The 20,351-nt window shown below is 47.2% G+C and overlaps 2 protein-coding genes across 4 annotated transcripts; one reads left to right on the top strand and one right to left on the bottom strand.

The window, feature by feature from the left end:
* Positions 1-1,679: 1,679 nt before the first annotated feature.
* On the top strand, positions 1,680-11,165 carry LOC149290053 (diablo IAP-binding mitochondrial protein-like). Its single transcript, XM_089489946.1, has 6 exons — positions 1,680-1,940; positions 4,373-4,493; positions 4,960-5,091; positions 5,213-5,323; positions 9,571-9,667; positions 10,423-11,165. Exons 1-6 carry the CDS (start codon positions 1,897-1,899, stop codon positions 10,635-10,637), a joined length of 720 nt encoding a protein of 239 aa, XP_089346072.1. The 5' UTR covers positions 1,680-1,896; the 3' UTR covers positions 10,638-11,165.
* Positions 11,166-11,984: 819 nt separating this feature from the next.
* On the bottom strand, positions 11,985-18,570 carry B3GNT4 (UDP-GlcNAc:betaGal beta-1,3-N-acetylglucosaminyltransferase 4). 3 transcript variants are annotated; one of them, XM_089489940.1, is made up of 3 exons: positions 18,380-18,570; positions 16,550-16,611; positions 11,985-14,719 (listed from the first exon to the last, which is right to left on the bottom strand). In XM_089489940.1, the coding sequence occupies exon 3, from the start codon at positions 14,690-14,692 to the stop codon at positions 13,598-13,600; it is 1,095 nt and encodes a 364-aa protein (XP_089346066.1). In that variant the 5' UTR covers positions 14,693-14,719; positions 16,550-16,611; positions 18,380-18,570; the 3' UTR covers positions 11,985-13,597. The 3 variants fall into 3 exon arrangements, with proteins under 3 accessions (XP_089346066.1, XP_089346068.1, XP_089346067.1); XM_089489942.1 differs by having other exon boundaries at positions 18,512-18,553; XM_089489941.1 differs by lacking the exon at positions 18,380-18,570 and adding an exon at positions 17,736-17,782.
* Positions 18,571-20,351: the final 1,781 nt, after the last annotated feature.

Here is a 20,351-nt window from a genome sequence, read left to right as displayed (position 1 = left end):
TTATTACTGCCACCACTGCTGCAAAGGGTTTGTTAGTTCTTGCCAAGCAATAAACATGATCAAAATGTTTGGACTGCATCAACAGACCCTAACATCTACAGAAAAACAGCATGATCCCAGCATGGTTGGAGAGTCCATAATAAAATACAGTGTATGTACTCCAGGGTTCAGTTCCTAGCTCTGCCATGTAAACTCACTGGGTGACTCTGGTCAAGTCACACTCTCTCAGCCTCAGGGTGGCAATGGCAAACCCCCTCTAAGCAAATCTTGCCAAGAAAACCCCACAATAAGGCCACCCGGAGCCAGACTTGAAGGCGCCCAACAACGCAGTGGTTAGAGGACCAGGGTTCGAATCCCTGCTCAAAGATAAATATCCACTTGGACGAGTTACACTCTCTCAGCCTCAGAGGCTAGCCATGGCAGGCTCCCTCAGAAAAAACATGCCAAGAAAACCCCAGAACAGGGTCACTTCAGTTGGAAACGACTTGAAGACACACGACGACGGTGCAAAACACACTGCAGAAGTGATCCAGTTTGACACCGCCTTGACTTCCCTGGCTCAATGTGAGGGAATTATGGGAATTGTAGTTTTGTGAGACATTGAGCCTTCTCTGTCAGAGAGCTGAGGTGCCACAATAAACTACATTCCCCAGGATTCCCTCGCACTGAGCAAAGGCAGTTAAAGCGGTCTCAAACTGGATTATTTCTGCAGTGTGGTTTGGACCGGCAACAACTATGTCATACAGCTGCCCAGAAACAAATCTGTGTGGTTGTTTTGAGGCGTTGCTTTGGGAGCAACTTAACATTCGTCTTCAATTTGGCGACATTTGGTGTCCTTTTTCGAGGTTCCTGGAGCAGAGAGAGAAAGGGAAGGCATTAGAAGGGGCTTGGCTGATGGGGAAGGGAACATAGAAACGGGTCAATTTCGTTCCTTCCTTTGCCATAACGTCTTTGCCTCACTTTGAATTACAAGTTCCCCGCTTGTACAACAACGCGCATGCGCAGACGGGCCTCGCCCTCAAAATGGCCGCCGGCCCACTCTAGGCGTTTTCCTTCGACGTTTCTGAACCTCGGGGTTCTTTTTTTCCCCTCAGGGCCACCACAGCAAAGAGAGGCAAAGCCGGGCTTGGGGTTTAGCCGGGCCGAAAGGCAGAGGAGGGGAGTTAGAGTGGGGGGGGGGGGGGAAAGGAGCTCCAAGCGGTTTGTCTCAGGCGGCGCTCTCGCGAGGCGAGCGGGACATTAAAATGGCGCCCATTTGGGACGCATGCGCAGAGGGGTCCCTCGGTTCCCTCCTTGCTCGGCCTCATAGAAATATTAAAAAGACGTCTAACTTCCGGTTTTAAAAAAAAGGACGTGAGTCCAACGAAGCTATTCATGCCGGTTTGAGAGCTGCCCCGGCGCCATGCGAGGGAATTCTGGGAAGTGTAGTTTGTTGCGGCACCTTAAGGTGCCGCAACAAACTACACTTCCCAGAATTCCCTCGCATGGCGCCGGGGCAGCTCTCAAACCGGACCAGGATGCAACCCAAGTGCTGTGGCCTCTCCTTTTGCCTGTCAGAACGGTCTTTGCTCTCATAAATGACTCTATAATAAACCCGTTGGCTACGCACTCTATACATTCCTAGCTCTATGTCGTGTACGCGGTCAAAACCGGAAGTGCGAAAATGGCCTGAGGGAAACCATTTCCCAGAGGCCGGCGGCTCCAAGTCGAGGAACTCCAGCGCCTTCTTTGTCAGAAGGAAAGCCCCCCCCCCTAAAAAGAGCCCCATATTCGCGGACCACCCGTTCAATTATAACAACGCTTCCGAAACGGTTGCGGCGAGGGCGCGTTCGACGGGCCCTGAGGCGAGCGGGGTGACGTCACTTCCGGGGCGCCTCGCGCAGCAGCGCAACCGAGATGGCGGCGGCCGGTTGGTTGCGGGGCTGGCGCTTTCTCCTCAGGTATCTCCCTCCCAACCGCTTCCTTTCCCTCGAACGCCTCCCAAAAGCCAATTCTCTCGGGCTTTGGGCGCCTTTGGACCGAAGTCCTCCGTGACTGAAGCCAGGGCGGTCCCTGGCCCCGCCATGGAGGCTGAGGCTGCGTCCGCACGGCGGGGTTTCATACCGTTTCGACACCGCTTGGACTGCCCTGGCGCCCTGCGATGGGGTTTGGGCGCGTTGTGAGGCCTTGAGCCTGGCTCCCACCACCGTTCCCAGAATTCCATCGCATTTATGTTTTTAATTAATTAATTAATTAATTAATTTTTATTAATTGATCTCGATTGATTTAATCCATCTTCCTCCTTTCTCCCCAAAGGCGGCTCACAGTAACCATTTTAAACCCACATTGCGATCAAAACATTTTGAAACATCAGCTACAACCCAATGTTAAATGACAAGTAATATAATCACCAAAAGCCATCCCATAACTGCACAATAATAATAATAATAATAATAATAATAATAATAATAATGTTTTTATTTATATCCTGAGGAGAGTCCCAGCGGCGTCGAAACGGCCTTCAATCCCGCCGTGCGGATGCAGCCTGGCCAAGGGGCCGACCTGCCTTGGCCCCCGGAGGACTTCAGTCAAAAGGCCCCCAAAGCCCAAGGAAATTGGTTTCCAGGGAGGGTTATTTCTGCAGTGTGGATGGTTACTTTTGTCCATTCCAAACGCACAAGGCCAAACGTGTTCTCCCCCCAGCCCTGCTTTCCCCAAGCGACAAGGATCCTTAAGCTAGCCCAAGATGAGAGAACCAAGCGCTGCCCGCTCTTCCCTCCTTGCCAGTTTAGGTGTAGCTTTTTGGTGGGGTTTGGGGCTCTGTGGCCATCTTCTCAAAGAATTGATTCTCACCACGGCCACAGAGCCCAACAAACCCACAAAACACTATGGATGCCGGCCATGAAAGCCTTTGACGTCACATTTTGTGTGCGCGCCACACACTTTCTGCCTTTAGCTGCGATGGAAGACCCTCTCATGTTGTCAGGCATTTAGGTGCTGGATGGAAATAGTTTGGGAAGACTTTGGTCCCCTTTCTGATGGGCTCTGCTCTGAATGGTTTAAGGTCAGCTAAGAGGAGGCATCCGGATGCCCTCTGATGTTTTGGACTATGACTTCCATGATCACTTGTGAGGTTGGCTGGGGCTGATGGGAATTGTTCTCCAAAATGTCAGAACCCTGGATTGCTTATCTCTAAGTGGGCCTATCCTCATGACCAGTTCACTTGTAAAGGGAGTTAAGGTAGGGAAAATGGCAGATACCCATTTCCTCGCCTTGTTAGGAACATGGAGCTTAACAGTACCTTGACCAGTACTGTAATAATAATAATAATAATAATTAATAAGCTTTATTTATAGAGCACTCTAAATTTACACAGCGCTGTACATACAATCAGTTAAAAATGATATAAACCTGCCTAAGGCATACGTTCTACCAAAATAATTTAACAAAGCACCTATTAATACATATGAACATTAAATAATAAAACATGGCAAGCAACAAATAAAAATAAACCTACAATAACAAGTCCAAGGATAGAATGGGCTCTGTGAACTTAAACATTTGTAAAGCTTTGGACTGTAGCATAGATTTAAACCTTGACAGCATGACTTTGTTTCTCGCCTTCGTGTGCTGCTTGTACACTTGATTTCGCAGGGTTGTTTCTTTTGCTGTGTGTCTCCTTCAGACGTAAGCCCTAGAGTCTAATGGGACTTACTTCCACGTGAGTATAGGCTTGCAGTCTTAGACCCAGAAGCAGATAAACCGCCACTGCTCTGGCCTTGGAGAGAAGAACCGACAGTAGCTGCTGGACTTAAATCCCACTGCAACTGCCATTTCCCTTTCTCTTTTGTGTTGTGTCTTATTGAGATTGGGAACTGTCAAATTCACACTTTGTAAATCTCTCTGAGAGCCTTTGTGGCTGAAGAGCAAAGTATAAATATGCTAAATCAATAAACGATAGGTGGTAATGTTGTAATGTTTGAATGGAGACTGGGTGAATGTAAGTCATCTTCTGTCCCGGTGCATTAGTGATGATCAATATTAATCAGTTCATTATAAATTATAAGAGCTTTGTTATAAGTTAAGTCAGTTAAAGTTAGGTAACGTAAGGGAAACATGACATACACACCCAAGAAATATAAAGGGAGAAATCGCTGTACAGATCTCTCACAATCCCAGCTGTCTCTGTCTTTTTAAAGAAAACAGCTAGCTTACACATCCTTGAAAACGCCATCTAACCTAAAAGCATGCTAGGTAAGGGGTACATCGTGAGAGTAAGCAGGGCCTTCTGGAAGCTATTAAAGGCTAAGGGGCTGCAAACAGGAAGATTCCTCCTCCAGAATGATAATTTTCCTCTGTAGCTGGCTGTTCCTAAGATGGATGTCTTTTCTAGGCGGAGTTTTCCACTTGTGGCGCATGTGAGGACTCGCTGTGTGTCAGGAGTGAGGGGACCATGGAACAAAGTGGCAGCGCTGGGGTTTGGAATAACACTCTCTGCGATTCCTATTGCACAGGTAGCCTTTTAGAAAATACCGTTTGGTTACAGTGGCAGTAGGCAAGCTACTACTTTCTTACTTTCTAATTGCCTCATTCCATAGCCCTGCCACCTATGGGTTTTCCAGGGGCATTTGATGGGCTGCACTGAAAAACAGAATGCTGGGCTCAGTGGATCTTGCTAGAGCAATGCTCAGTATCATGCAGCCATCCAGCTGTTTTTGGACTGTAGCTCCCAGCATTCCTCACTGCTGGCTAGAGCTGCTAGGAGTTACAGTTCAGCATCTGGAGGGCTGTGCAGTTCCCACCCCCATGTTTGTACACTTACAGTAGATTTGTAGTATAGCTGGTAGTGCTGCAAATCCTGTAGTAGTATGAACATTGCTTGGCTTAATTGTTCTGGTCTCAGAATATTCTCTCTTTGCAGTCTAAAGATCCATGGTGCTTGGTTTGTAGCCTGACTTGGACATAACATTTGTCTTTCAGAAACATGATCCGAGTTCTCTCAGCAATGAAGCCTTGATCCGAAGAGCTGTGTCTTTGGTAACTGATAGCACGGGTACTCTTCTCTCCCAAACAACATATGCATTAATTGAAGCACTAACAGAGTATACCACGGTAAGATATGCCTTGCTTTTGAAGTCCTACATTCTGTGATGTAATACAAATATGGCGACATACTAAACGTTTAGCCAGCGAGATGAGATGTGATGTTAACAAGGGATGTCTCTCTATGCAGGCAGTTTATACATTGGTGTCCCTGTACCAGAAATATGCACATCTCATTGGGAAAATGAATTCTAAAGAGGAAGATGCTGTCTGGCAAGTGATCATTGGTGCTCGAGTAGAGGTAAGAAACCTGGCTCATTGCCTCTTGTCTTTCAACTCCTCTGATATTATTATAGCTCTGGGTTTGGATCTGAGAAGCCTGGATTCAAATTCTCTGCTTCAGTTCTCATCAAGTGGGTCGACTTGTCCAAATAGCTAGTCTAAGATAGTCTTTTTTTAAAAAAATAGATAAAATGCTGATCTGAGGCACACAGTTGTAAGAACACATAAGGGTGACTTGTTGAAAGTACCATATAAGAATTGTGTTGTAACCTAACAGACTCCCTGGCTGAGCTGACACAACTGGTCTCAGAACTGGTGTTGGAGTCCCCTAGGCTTCTTGTCCTGGGGGACCTCAACATCCCCTTTGAGGTTGAGTTATCAGAACTTACAGGTGCGGCTCGAGAGTTCATGGCTTCCTTGACAACCATGGGCCTGTCCCAACTAGTCTCAGGTCCATCACATTGTGGTCTTTAGTACGGATCAGGGACAGCTGTGGGCAGAGGTAATTCAGACCTCTGCTCTGTCATGGACGAATCATTTTCTGGTCAAGGTGGGACTGAAGGCTGTCACCCATATCCCCCTTGGGGGTGGAGGACCTATTAGAATGGTCTGCCCTTGAAGGCTAATGGAACCCAAAAGGTTCCAAGAAGTCTTAGAGGGTTTTATGGTTGGGAATGACAGCGATTCTGTTGATGCCCTGGTCGATACCTGGAACAACGATTTTACCACGGCTATAGACAGTATCGCTCCTGAGCATCCTTTCTGGCCCGCTTCAAATAAAAATCCTTGGTATACGGAAGATCTTCGGCAAATGAAGTGGGCTGCGCAACGACTAGAGCGCCTTTGGTGGAAATATCAGCTTTTGCCTGACAAGACACTCCACGAGACCCTGTTGAAGGCTTACAGAGTGGCAATTGATGCAGCAAAGAACTCATTCTATGCTGTATGAATTGCGTCCGCAGAGTCCTGTCCAGCAGAGCTGTTCAGGGTGGTTAAAGAGCTAACCCAATTGCCTCCCACCCTGAACCCGTTATTAGAACCATCTAAAGCCTGCTGTGACGCTTTTAATTACTTTTTTGTGGACAAAATCTCTCAGATAAAGGCTGATTTGGATGCGGACATTGAAACAGATTCAGTAAGAGAGGTGTCCAGTGAATCCACAGACTTAGTTATTCTAGATCACTTTGAGTTTGTAAATATCAATGAAGTGGACAAATTCCTTGGAAGTGTAAGGAGGACGACGTGCCCCCCCTTGATCCTTGCCCATCGTGGTTGACTGTTCAGGGAAGGGATGTGATGAAAACGTTGTTACATCTTATAATCAACACATCCCTTAAAGAGGGAACTTTTCTATTAAAAAACTCCTCTTTAGATCCCTTGATAAGAAACAACTACAGACTCCCTGTTACCATTCCTGGGTAAGGTTATCAAGAGGGTAGTCACCCTCCAACTCCAAGCTGTTTTGGATGAAACCGATTATCTGGACCCATTTCAAACCGGCTTTAGGGCGGGATACGGAGTTGAGACTGTCATGGTCGCCTTAGTCGATGATCTCCATCTGGGCATCGACAGGGGAAGTGTGATCATGGCGGGGTACAGACCGCCGATTTGCGGCGGTCTGCCGCCGCCGCCAATAGGTCCGCGGGGGAGCCGGAGCCTTCAGACGGCCCGACTCCCGCGCGGACCGAAAAAAGAAGCTCCAAAATGGAGCTTCTTTTCAAGTCGCGTTTGCGACGTAGCGAGGCGCCAGGGGCGCGCTCGCTACGTCAGAAGCGGCGCGACACGTCTGGACGCTGTGCGTCCAGTACGTAAAGATGGCGGCGCCCATGTGGAAGGGGCGCCGCCATCTTGTACGTATTCTATACGTACTAGGGTTAGGGGGGTGCGGAAGCACCGCCCCTTCCTAACCCTAGTACGTATAGAAGACGTACTAAATGGCGGTGTGTATCCCGCCCTTGTTCATGCTCTTGGACATCTCAGTGGCTTTCGATACCATCGACCATGGTATCCTTCTGGAACGCCTGAGGGAGCTAGGTGTCAGGGCACTGTGCTCTAGTGGTTCCGTTCCTACCTCTGCTCTTCTAAAAGAGAGCTGACATCTAGTGTCCCCCAGGGCGCCATTTTGTCCCCCATGCTGTTTAACATCTACATGACACCGCTGGGAGAGATCATCCGGAGACATGGGGCGCTGGGTTATCAGTACACTGAAGACACCCAAATTTATTTCTCTATGTCTCTGACTGCTGCAGTGACTAAGGATGGCCTCTCTCCTCTGAATGCCTGCCTTGAGTTGGTAATGGGCTGGATGAGGGAAAACAAACTCAGGTTGAATCCAGAGAAAACAGAGGTACTCACAATAGGTTCCCCAAGTCCAGGTATGGAGATTTGTCAACCACTTCTGGATGGGGTCACACTTCCCCTAAAGGACAAAGTTCGCAGTTTGGGGGTTCTTCTGGATCCATCACTACAAATGTCATCTCAAGTAGATGCGATGGCCAGAAGCACCTGGTACCAACTTCGGTTAATACGCCAACTGCGTCCCTACCTGGACCGAAAAGACCTTGAAGCAGTGATACTTGCACTGGTAATCTCTCGTTTAGATTTCTGTATTGCACTCTACATGGGGCTACCTTTGTATCAAGTTCGGAAACTTCAGTTGGTACAAAAAAATTGTATGTAGGTTCCCTGGCCCGGGGATGGCGGTGGTTCCGCCTGTCCTGAACAGGATCACGCTTCCCTTAAAGGACTCGGTATGCAGTCTGGGGGTGCTCCTTGACTCATCGCTCCACCTTACATCTCAGGTGGATGCGACGGTCAGGAGCACCTGTTATCAGCTTCGGCTGATTCGCCAACTGCGTCCCTACCTGGGCCAGAGGGACCTTGAAACGGTGGTACATGCTCTGGTAACCTCTCGACTGGATTTCTGCAACGCGCTCTACATGGGGCAACCCTTGTACCATACCCGGAAGCTACAATTGGTACAGAATATGGCAGCCAGACTGGTCACTGGTACATCCAGGGCCGGTCATATAACACCTGTACTTAAAGATCTGCATTGGCTGCCCATTTGCTATAAAGCCCTACATGGCTTGGGCCCAGGATACCTTGAGGACCGCCTCTCCCCATACAATCCACCCCGCACACTCAGAACAACTGGGCAGCAGCTATTGAGGGTACCTGGGGCAAGACTATCCTCCACTGCAAGGAGGACATTTACCATCTCGGCCCCAACCCTCTGGAATACGTTGCCCATAGAGCTCCGCTCGGCTACCTCCCTAGCCCAGTTCAGGAAGGATTTAAAAACCTTCCTGTTTAAGCGAGCGTTCCCCAATACAAGCTCTAGTTAGTCCCCCCCCCCCCCCCCCCCGATAACCAATGATGAGCTGGCTAGTATGTGATTTTAAATGTATATTTTAATCTGTTTTATTGCCTTTGTATATTGTATATGTTATTATCCTGTGCACCGCCCTGATTGGAAGAAGGGCGGTATACAAATAAAGCATTTATTATTTATTATTTATTAAAATGCGGCAGCCAGATTGGTCACCGGTATACCTAGGACTGACCATATAACACCAGTCTTAAGATCTCTTCACTGGCTTCCGATTAGTTTCCGGGCGCAGTACAAAGTGTTGGTTATTACCTTTAAAGCCCTACATGGCTTGAGCCCGAGTTACTTGAAAGAACGCCTCTCCCTACACAATCCGCCCTGCACTCTCAGAACTACTGGGAAGAATCTATTGGATTGTCCAAAGACTAGATTAAAATCTACTTCCCACAGGGCATTCACTGTGATGGCTCCCAAACTGTGGAATGGCTTCCTGGAGGAGATCCGTCTTATTACCACCTTAGATGCCTTTAAGAAGGCAATTAAGACGGATCTCTTCCAGCGAGCCTATCCCCCAGACCTGCTATAACAGCGTAAGATGATACTCCACTTGGAACATCGATGAGGAATTGGAGATGATGTTGCACATGTACAGGTTTTTTACTGTGTTTTTAAGGAGTTTTTTGTTTGTTTTGTCTTTTGCATAATGAGAATGTATTTTAACTACCTGTAATTTTATATTTGTGTTGTTCTTCCGCCTCGATCCGCAGGGAGAGGCGGGATATATATAGATAAAAATATAAATAAAAATTATTATTATTATTATTATTATTATTATTATTATTATTATTATTAGATCTGCTTATAAAATCTACCTTTATTGTGAAATAAACCAGTTCAGATGGAACCTCTAACAGTGATGTTTTGACTTTAATTAGATGACTGCAAAGCAGCAAGAGTATCTGAAGTTAGAATCCAGATGGATGACTGCGTTGCGCCTTTCAGAGATGGCAGCTGAAGCAGCGTATCAGTCAGGTATTGCAAACCATATCCCCATGTACGTTGCTGTGATTCACATAGCTCTTTTCCCCCTCATCATAGTCAAGGAAAACCCTTTATTTACATGAACTGTTTTCTCCCATAGGCTTTGGTCCGAAAAATTGTTTGTATTCACATACCAAAGGTTTTTGGTTTTTAAATAAGTTATTTTATCCAATAACTTACTTGTTGACATCTTATGCACGTGTAAATTCCCTTTACCCATACAGTTCTACTGTTTTGTGATGTGCATATTTAGCTGAGGTTACAAAATAGTGTTACGCCTATGATGCTATTGCACATGGCTGCACCTGTGGTTGGTGCACATTATGTATTTATTGGACAGTTCTGCAACATTGCAATTCTGTAATAAGGTGATGTATAGCACTACCAAGGCATAATGCCATGAGCTTAACATTATTCTGTGTTTCTGATAGAAGACCTCAGCCACCATGTTTTCATTTTCTAATTGTATTTAAATCAGCCCCAGGATTGGTCCTGCCTTGGGGCATGCGGAAATGAATGATGGAAGATTGCAGGGAGCAGAGCTGAAAGAAAAGTGTGCATTTTTTGTTGGTTTCAGGTTTGTGCTGTTTAGACTAACTCAGGTCCCATGGCTGTTCCAAGGCTGGATCTAACCTGGTCGCAAGACAATTGTGAATGCATATATACTTGTATTTCTGGATGAGATCTTGGTCAGGTTGGCTTTCCTGTCTGAAACAGCTGATGTGATTCCAACTTTATCTTTGCAGGGGCTGATCAAGCCTCAGTGTCAACACATAACCACATCCAGCTAGTGAGAACTCAAATCCAAGAGGCCCGTCAGCTGTCGCAGAAGGCCGAGACCAAGCTGGCCGAAGTCCAAACAGAGGAGCTCATGAAGCTGAAGGATGAGGAGGCTTTGTCACCTGTCACTCACCAAGCCAGCATGGAGGAGGCCGAGGAGGCCTATCTTCGTGAAGACTAAAGGGCTGAAAGCCTTAGGGGTGTTACTCCTGCTCAGCGGTACAAGGTAGCACTCACTTGAAATCCTAGAACCAAAAAGGCATTGGCAGCCTCTTTCAGTTTAACTGAGTAGCAGATTATGGGCCCTGAACTGGGGGAGGTACATTTCCAGTCTGTTGGGAAAGTTTATTTCTACTTAAATGCACTGCTATGCAAATGTGAAAATAAGCATGAAAGAAGTGTTTGTGGCTCTTGAGATTTCCTAGTGGAAAGGAAAATTAATGATCCAACAAGAGAGCCTTAAACTCTCCAAAGCCTGCAGGTACTGTAGGTTCAAATCCACAAGGGCTCTTTTCACATAATTAAAATATTTGTTTGTTTTTGTGAAAGAAATTGTCTCATCTACAGTTGTATCTGGAGTTTCAGAAATGTTTTGTATTTTGTTGCCAAAAGTTCAGTCTAGAGGATAAAGATTTTCTTCTGTTTTGTTCTTAACTGTGTGGACAACCTTTGCTAAAGGCAGTTTTTAAAATAAAGGCAAGTGAAACAAGTGGTCTGAATTGTAACTGAAAAGGAAACTAAAATATCACACTTGTGCATCCAAGAGGATGAGATTGCTTTCCCAGGGGATTGCAGACTAATATTAACAATCCGCCCCAGGAAAGCAAAACTGCAATTTCAGATTAGTAAAGGATCATTCTTTTTTAAAAAAAAGCCAAAAGGAGCAGCCAGGCACAATAGTTCATGCGCATCTTCAGCAACAAAGTATTGGGATAAGGCAGTGTATAAAAAGCCTAGAAGAGGGGTGGGAATTGTGTGCCTCCCCAAGTATCCCTCACTGCTGGGAGTTGCAGTGTAAGTCTTGGAGCTGGGGAACAGAGAAATGCAAATGGAAAATGATGGAAGGCATTTCTCAAGGGAGACTCAGAACTCACCTTTGAAATAAGAAAAATAATAAACAGAGAAATCACTCCCAAAAGAGATGTTTGCATAGCAATGGGAAGAAAATAATCTGAAAAGGCAACTATGTTCCTTTCTAATGCATCCTACCAGCTTTCTAAATATGTCCAGAAAAAAACTATGAACATTTCCCACCTGGCACACCTCTGTTGTGGCACTGAGGGCTTGACAAGGGAAGGGAGGAGACCCAAGAGTTTTCCAGGTTACAAGTCATGTCAGCTGAGGGCTGTATAGTTGCCAGGAGCGATCCGCCAAGGGGCCTTACAAGGCTGCAGTGCAAACGTCTTTTCCACCCTTCCCTGCAGACATTCAAAAGAGCTGCTTTATCATTCGTTCTGTGCAGTTTTCTCACATCATCAATTTTAGCAATACAAAATTAGTTCAAAGGCTAAATTAGTTCAAAGGCTGTCATATTTTAATTTATTCAGTTTTGCTGCAAATGAAGTGAGCCAGTGCTAATGTGCTGGGCTCAGTTGACTTCCACCCACAAACTATGCTGAAATTTCTAGTGAAAAACAAAATTGGTGAAACATAGAATTGAACATGATCTATTACAGCTACTTGATAACGGCTGGTATGCATGGTTGTGTTATGTACGTCACATTACTGCATGGAAACAGTATAACAGTCTTTAGAGAGATGTTAGTATGCAAGTTACCAGACACAAGTGCTTGGAAGTGTCTAAGAGTCCAACCACCTAAACCTAGTGATGTAAATCTACACTTGAATCAAGAGCAGAACACTTTAAGTTGGGAGGAAAGCCCATTCCACCAAGAGCAAAGCAGCGTGTTGCTGCTGAAGGAAATTCCCAAGGCTCTCTGTACCAAGCGTTTTCACTAGCAAACCTGAAGTTCTCCACACAACTCCCAGAAGCCCTGATAATTACTAAAGAATTTTGAAATTTGTTTGACTCTATAATGCTGACATATCTCAGGAGCAGATTAGAAGAGGCAAAATCTATGTCCTAGATTGATGCTTAGGTGAAAGGGTCTTAGCTGTTGGCTTTCATTAAAATAATTCTTCATCTTTCTCCCATCAAGAAACTCAAGATGGTATACTGAGGGAGTTGGGAGATGTCATCCTGGCACTGACCAGACTCAACTAATTATCCACATATACCTTCATACTTGAAAGGGTCAATTCTTTGGGATTACAAATCCCAGAATCCCCCATTGGGAGTTTTAGTAAAGAAGATGACTTTCTCAAGTTCTCCTTCAGACATCCCTCAAAACCAGTCTCCCCTCAGGAATGTGAGTCAGTCCTTTCACTACACACTTTCTGGGTACTGTCATGTTTATAGGTTGTAGATAAGCAGAGAACATACATATTTCTAGTCCAAGATGTTCCTGTCGCCTGACTGAATGAATCAAGTCCAAATAAAGCACTTTCAAGTTCCACCTATTTCAGGTTGAGTTAACTCACCCAGTGCCATTAACAGGACTTCTCTCAGAAGGGATTCTGCCCTCTCTACAACTAGAACCACATTGATTTATTTTTTAAAATCTGGTCTCAAACCTATCTGGCCAAAGGAAGGCACCTAGATGCAACCATTAAGCAAAAGAAGTGGAAGGGAGTCCTGACGATTACACCTAAAGAACCAACTTGTTTCTTCCAGGAGTGAACCAGGTGCCTATAGGAAAGCCCACTAGCAGGACATACAGGTGAAACTGTTCTGTTGCTTCGTTGTGAGGTATACTGTCTCTAAACCTGGAGGTTCTATGTAGTCATCACACAGAGCCTAGAAAAGCTGCTTTTTGGTCTTGCTGGCTGGGAGATTATGGGAACTGTAGAATTAATTTTTTCAAAACTCTTTCCATCACTACTGAAAGTCATTTGGGCCCTAGCCCCTTGAAAACTTCTGTAAGCAATTACGTGTGGAGAGGGAAGAATCAGTGCACTCAAAGTTATCCTACTGTAAACAACCTCATGTTAAAATGCAAAGTTATTGTTAATAGCCATTTAAGCCAATGCTTATCAAAGTCCCAGCCACGACACACTGCACTAGATGCACCCAAATCTGTCCTATAGTTTCCAGGTTCCTGACATGGCACATCTGAGGCCATCGTCTTTCAGCAGCGTCCACATGACCCAAAGCTCCGTCGGGTTCAGTTTGTGTATGATCATCAGTTCTTTGTAGAGGCAGGGATCAAATGGATTAAAGGGCCTCTGGATTCCAAAGGTCTTAAAGCCAGGGTGGTGCGTAGGGGTCATCCCCATTTTGGCCAAGCACATCCCAACAAAGACATCATCAATCGGGAAGAGCTCCGTGTCCTCGGCCTTTGCCTGCAGTTGTCGGGCTGTCAGCTGAGACATGACGTAACCGCCGCCGCCCGCGTAGAGGGGATAGAAGGGTGCCGGGTACATCGACTCCGGGATGAAATACTTGGCCTTGGTGTTCCTGATTGGTCGGGCTTTGTTGATGACGTCCCCAGCAAAAAGGTCCTTTTCTGAGTCCAGATCTTTCAGGAACTCAATGATGTTGTACGTGTTCACAAAGACGTCATCATCGCCCTTTAACACAAACCGGGCATGGGGGCAGTCTTCCACCAACCACCGAAGAAAGTGCAGCTCCTTTAGGGTCAGGTTAAAGAAGTTGTCGACAAAATCCCACTGCAGAATGTCATCAAACTCCAGGCTTTCGTAGAGCAAAAGCTGCTGGAGGGAATGAGCCTGCACTTTGACCTGGGAGCGGCCAAGTAGGAACACCAGCCGCACCAACTTGCCGCCAATGATCGTCTCCTTCCCCCACGTGTTCCTGATGGTCACCCGGCGGTCGACATCAACTGGGGCAGACTTGATAGCCAGGACCAGGAAGGTCTCTGCCTCACATTCTGAAGGTTTCAGCAGAGTCGAAAAGTTCCGGCAGTGTTTGTACGTTAAGAAAACACGGTGAATTTCTGGGAGAGAGGTGGAGGCATTAGCAACAGTGTGGTCTGGCAAGCACTGGAGGGACTCCACCAGTTCAGGGACTTTGAATGTCCGCTTCTGAGTTGGCCTATGTGGTTTTCTGTTTGCTGAAGGCACAGTTGACTTGGGATCTTTCCTTAAGTATACCAAACATGCAAGCAATGAAACAGACACGATGTACGCTGAAAATCTTCTCGTCCTGGGCTGCATCTCAAATGCTGCAGAAGAACTGGGTGCCTATATGGTAGGAAACACAGCACCATTAGTCTTGACTCTCCTTGCACTCCATTGACATTCAGTAAGCGAGCCAAGCCATGCAGCAGAAACATTTGACATATTACAGATCCACAAGAACCAAGATTTGACATATTACATTATATGTATTACAGATCCACAAGAACCAGGATTTCTTCTGCATTGTTATACCTACCACAACCCTACATCTTAATAACTGGACTATTACCCCACTTAAAGGTATCTTAGTCCAAACTCCCCCACTCAGGACTCTCCAGATATGATGGACTATAACTCCTACTATCCCCAGCTCTGGCAGCCACAGCCCATGTTGGGTGGTAATAATGGCATTGAGACAGTGCTAGATTGGAGAAGTCTGTCATAAGTCAATTCACCATAGACATTTTAATTCATCAGGCAATCAAATCTGCAGATACTTGTAACTTGGTAAACCAGAAACTAGCTAGCATGGTGTACTAGTTTGTGCACTGGACATGGACTCTGGAGACCAGTGTTCAAATCTTTGTTCGGCCACAGAACCCCTGGGTAACCTTCTGCAAGCCACAATCATCAGCCTCAGAGGAAGGTTAGACCCCTCTGAACAAATCTTGCCAAGAAAACCCCATGAAAGGTTTGCCTTAGAGTTGTCGTAAGTCAGGAAACAACTTGAAGGCACACAACTACAAAAACCAGAAACAAATTCTGAAGCAAGAATTGTGCTTTCTTTGTCCTGATATACATGCTGCCAAGGCAGGAGGCATCCCCTTAGAAGCTGGGATTGCATCTTAAATGGTGTTTGCCAATGCAGTTTTTAAAGTACTTCTGTGTCCATCAACAGACACAACCCTGCTCCCATGCAGGGGCTTTTTTTGTAGTTGCTTAATGTCTTTTAAACTGGCTAATCTAACTCAATATCTCCCAACAGGGTACCAACATGGTGTAGTCCAAAGCATCAGGAAGACCTGAGGTTGGGAAAAGCTGATTGGGTCATTAAGCCATTAAATCCATTTAAAGTTGCCTTCAGTTTATGGTTGTCTTCCTGAAGGCACTCCCACATTGTTGCTGTAAGAGAATGGGCTGTTCACCTCCTGCAATTCTACACAGTGAGCTTGGCCCCACTCAGGTTTCAGAGGCTGAGAGTTACAGCTTTCATTCCAGCCCTCCTTGGTACACAGGAATCAAGTTACTAGTCCTCACAGCCATAAAAGGTCTTTTTAAACAGGTACAGGGAGTTGGTCCTCACATTCAATGTATGAGTGCCACTTTGGCACATGTGCAATTTCACGTATAGCTCTCCTGTTAACATTTGTACTGCACACTCTCCTGGCATATGTGCCTGAGAAAGGAAGCTGGGGGTGGGGGGGAAGCCTCCTTGTACAAGAACGCCACAGATGGGTGCCCTACTATCTTTATCTTTCCTGACTGTAAAAGATGCAAAAAATCTCATTGCAAGCTTTCAAAACTGAGATTTCTTCATCAGGCAAATATGTTTGAAAACATGAGGGGAGTGATGCTGGACCTGAATGTTGTCTTCAAATACTAAGAGAGGAAGAATCCTACTCATAAGAGTTGCTGGACACCCCACTGTCCACTTCTGCTACCACAATGGCATCAAAGTCGGCACCTATCCAAGACATTTTGGGGGCTCTAGAATTGGATTCAGGTGGGAAGATGCCTGACCCGTCACCACCCTAAATAATTCAGCTGGATGCAAATTCCCAGACCCATTACATGTAGTGAAGACGCCTTTCTTCGCTGCATATGTTGCCCCCGCATAGGAACAAAGATGTTCTCTATATAGTGTGTCAGATACAAGTTTGAGTTCCCCCTGACCTGCACTCCTGTCGTCGTCCTTCCTTTTTCAGCTCCCCAAAATCATCTGTACACCAAGGAGCCTGGTTAGAAGGGGTCAGAGAGGATGTTTGGGAGTGACCATGCCAAAAAGAAAGAAAGAAAGAAAGAAAGAAAGAAAAGATAAATACTGGAGTATATCTGAGCATCAGAGTACACACAGAATTTTGGATCACAACCATGTTCTCTTGCACACACTGGCTCCAGTTATGCTCCTGCAATCACACCCTGAGGCTGCATCCACACTGGAGAAATAACCCAGTTTGGCACTGCTCTAAGTGCCCTGGCTCAAGGCTATGGAATTCTGGGAGTTGGAGTTTGTTGTGGGGCCCAGAGCGGAGCAGAGCTCCGCTCTGGGCCCCACAACAAACTCCAACTCCCAGAATTCCATAGCCTTGAGCCAGATAGAGTTAAAGCAGTGGGTTATTTCTCCAGTGTGGCTGCAGCCCCAGCAAGTACACTCCATGCAACATCCAGTTCCCCAACCACTCTCCTCCTGGCCCTGAGCATTGCAACGAAAGAGAAACGACGGCCTGCACATTTGCACATTAACTTGGTCTCAAATGACGGAGAATAGCCAAACACGAAGCAGCCACACCAGATCTGCATTGTTTTGACCACCGTGGAGGTGCTGAGCTTTCTGGCTGCACAGCCGGACCAATGCTGGAGGCGAAGGAGCCCCCGGCTGGCATTGTCTGGGCACTTTTCAACCACACAGACCACTGTGGTGGCACACAAGCCTCTCACTGTGAGAAAGTTCCATGAAGGGACGCTTGCCCAGAAAGCAAAGCCTGATGCGCATCAAATTTGACACTTTGCAACCCAGCAGCAAAGCCATGCCTCTGCAGGAGAGAAAGTCCTCTGGCCAAGGTGCATTGACCGTATGTATGTGACTATAAATTGACCTCATGTATAAGTCAAGGGCAGGTTTTGGGGTCAAAATTAGGGTTTTTGATATGTCCCGTGGATAAGTCGAGGGTAAAACTGAGGGGCATGTAACAACGGATGTAAAGGATGGTGCAAAGGAAAACAACGCCAAAGAACATACAAAGTTCCAGCTGCTCATGCTAAAGGCTGTATGGATGCGATAAATAGGAGGAGGTCAGTGCTTCCAGGGCAGATTCCTTTTTAAACTAAGTATTAAAGTACATGTCGTACTAATACTGACCCACGGATAAGTTGACACAAGTTGTTGGGGTCAGTTTTTTGACTACGATTTCTAGCCTGATCCAGGAGTCTCTAGGGTACCTCCCTTCCCAGCCCTCTGGGAGATGGAGTACCCTGAAACGCAACGGGGCTGATGCTTGGGGAAATGCATCCATGCCCAACGCTGGCACAAAAGCGCTTTGGCCTGATTCAAAAGCCTGCAAGAGAAAAGAGGGTTGGTGACTTCTCCTGGAGACTTTAGATCTAGGAATTCGAGAGGCTGAAATGCCACCACAAAAAACTCCAACTCCCAGAATTCCAGAGCCTGAAGCCAAGGCCATTAATCCGGGGCCAAACCAGACTATTCCTCCCGTGTGGCTGCAGCCTGGGCTCAGAGCCCCCTGGAAGCGCCCTGGCCCCGTCCTCCCCCAAGGCCCTTCCCTGCCTCCCCCAAACGCCACATCCCAGGGGGCCACAGAGGAGGGAGACAGGGCGCTTCCAAAGCTGCCTTCACTTGGATCAGTGGCTCCCAGCGCTGGGGGGTCTCCAAGTGTTTTTGGACTCCAGCTCCCAGAATGCCTGGCAGTTGGCCAAGCTGGCTGGGGCGTCTGGGAGTTGAAGTCCAAGACCCCTGGAGCGCCATTGTCGGCAGCCCCCTTCTCTTACCTTCCCTCAGAAAGGAGGCAGCCGCTCCCCTCAGCAGGACCAGGAGGCCAGCTCTCCGTTTCCCCGGGCACCGGAGTGCCCAGCCCCGTGGCCCCCGCGCCGCTTCGCTGAAGGAGCCATGGCACCCTTTACCTCAGCTGCTCCATTCCCGCCGGCTTCGGCGGCCCCGGCGGCGGGCCCAACGCGCATGCGCCCCTCCTTCACGCCCCTCTCTCTTTCTCTCTCGCTAGCCCCGCCCCCTGACTCCGCCCAGGAGCCCCAACCCGCTTCGAGGCCGCTTAGCCAAAGGAGCCAGAATGCGCTGGAGAATTCGCCCACTTCCAGGGACCTACGGAAACCAGTCACAGGACTTGTCCCTAGGAAGCCATTGGAGAAGATGGGCCCCTAGAGAAACAGAGGGCAATCCTTGCCCATAGGGAATCATTGGGGAACATTCGCCCATAGGGAATCATTGGGGAACAGTTGCCCATAGGGAAGCATTGGGGAACATTCGCCCATAGGGAATCATTGGGGAACAGTTGCCCATAGGGAAGCATTGGGGAACATTCGCCCATAGGGAATCATTGGGGAACAGTTGCCCATAGGGAAGCATTGGGGAACATTCGCCCATAGGGAATCATTGGGGAACAGTTGCCCATAGGGAATCATTGGGGAACATTCGCCCATAGGGAATCATTGGGGAACATTCGCCCATAGGGAATCATTGGGGAACAGTTGCCCATAGGGAAGCATTGGGGAACATTCGCCCATAGGGAATCATTGGGGAACAGTTGCCCATAGGGAAGCATTGGGGAACATTCGCCCATAGGGAATCATTGGGGAACAGTTGCCCATAGGGAATCATTGGGGAACATTCGCCCATAGGGAATCATTGGGGAACAGTTGCCCATAGGGAAGCATTGGGGAACATTCGCCCATAGGGAATCATTGGGGAACAGTTGCCCATAGGGAATCATTGGGGAACAGTTGCCCATAGGGAATCATTGGGGAACATTCGCCCATAGGGAATCATTGGGGAACATTCGCCCATAGGGAATCATTGGGGAACAGTTGCCCATAGGGAATCATTGGGGAACATTCGCCCATAGGGAATCATTGGGGAACAGTTGCCCATAGGGAATCATTGGGGAACATTCGCCCATAGGGAATCATTGGGGAACATTCGCCCATAGGGAATCATTGGGGAACAGTTGCCCATAGGGAAGCATTGGGGAACATTCGCCCATAGGGAATCATTGGGGAACAGTTGCCCATAGGGAATCATTGGGGAACATTCGCCCATAGGGAATCATTGGGGAACATTCGCCCATAGGGAATCATTGGGGAACAGTTGCCCATAGGGAAGCATTGGGGAACATTCGCCCATAGGGAATCATTGGGGAACAGTTGCCCATAGGGAATCATTGGGGAACATTCGCCCATAGGGAATCATTGGGGAACATTCGCCCATAGGGAATCATTGGGGAACAGTTGCCCATAGGGAAGCATTGGGGAACATTCGCCCATAGGGAATCATTGGGGAACAGTTGCCCATAGGGAATCATTGGGGAACATTCGCCCATAGGGAATCATTGGGGAACAGTTGCCCATAGGGAATCATTGGGGAACATTCGCCCATAGGGAATCATTGGGGAACAGTTGCCCATAGGGAAGCATTGGGGAACATTCGCCCATAGGGAATCATTGGGGAACAGTTGCCCATAGGGAATCATTGGGGAACATTCGCCCATAGGGAATCATTGGGGAACAGTTGCCCATAGGGAATCATTGGGGAACATTCGCCCATAGGGAATCATTGGGGAACAGTTGCCCATAGGGAATCATTGGGGAACATTCGCCCATAGGGAATCATTGGAGAATCCTTGCCCATAGGGATCATTGGGGAATCCTTGCCCATAGGGATCATTGGGGAATCCTTGCCCATAGGGATCATTGGGGAATCCTTGCCCATAGGGATCATTGGGGAATCCTT

The sequence above is a fragment of the Sceloporus occidentalis genome, unplaced genomic scaffold, assembly GCF_023333645.1.
Source record: "Sceloporus occidentalis isolate IW3139 unplaced genomic scaffold, rSceOcc1.0.p SCAF_41, whole genome shotgun sequence".
NCBI lineage: Eukaryota > Metazoa > Chordata > Lepidosauria > Squamata > Phrynosomatidae > Sceloporus > Sceloporus occidentalis.
This window is presented reverse-complemented; position numbering and strand designations above follow the sequence as displayed.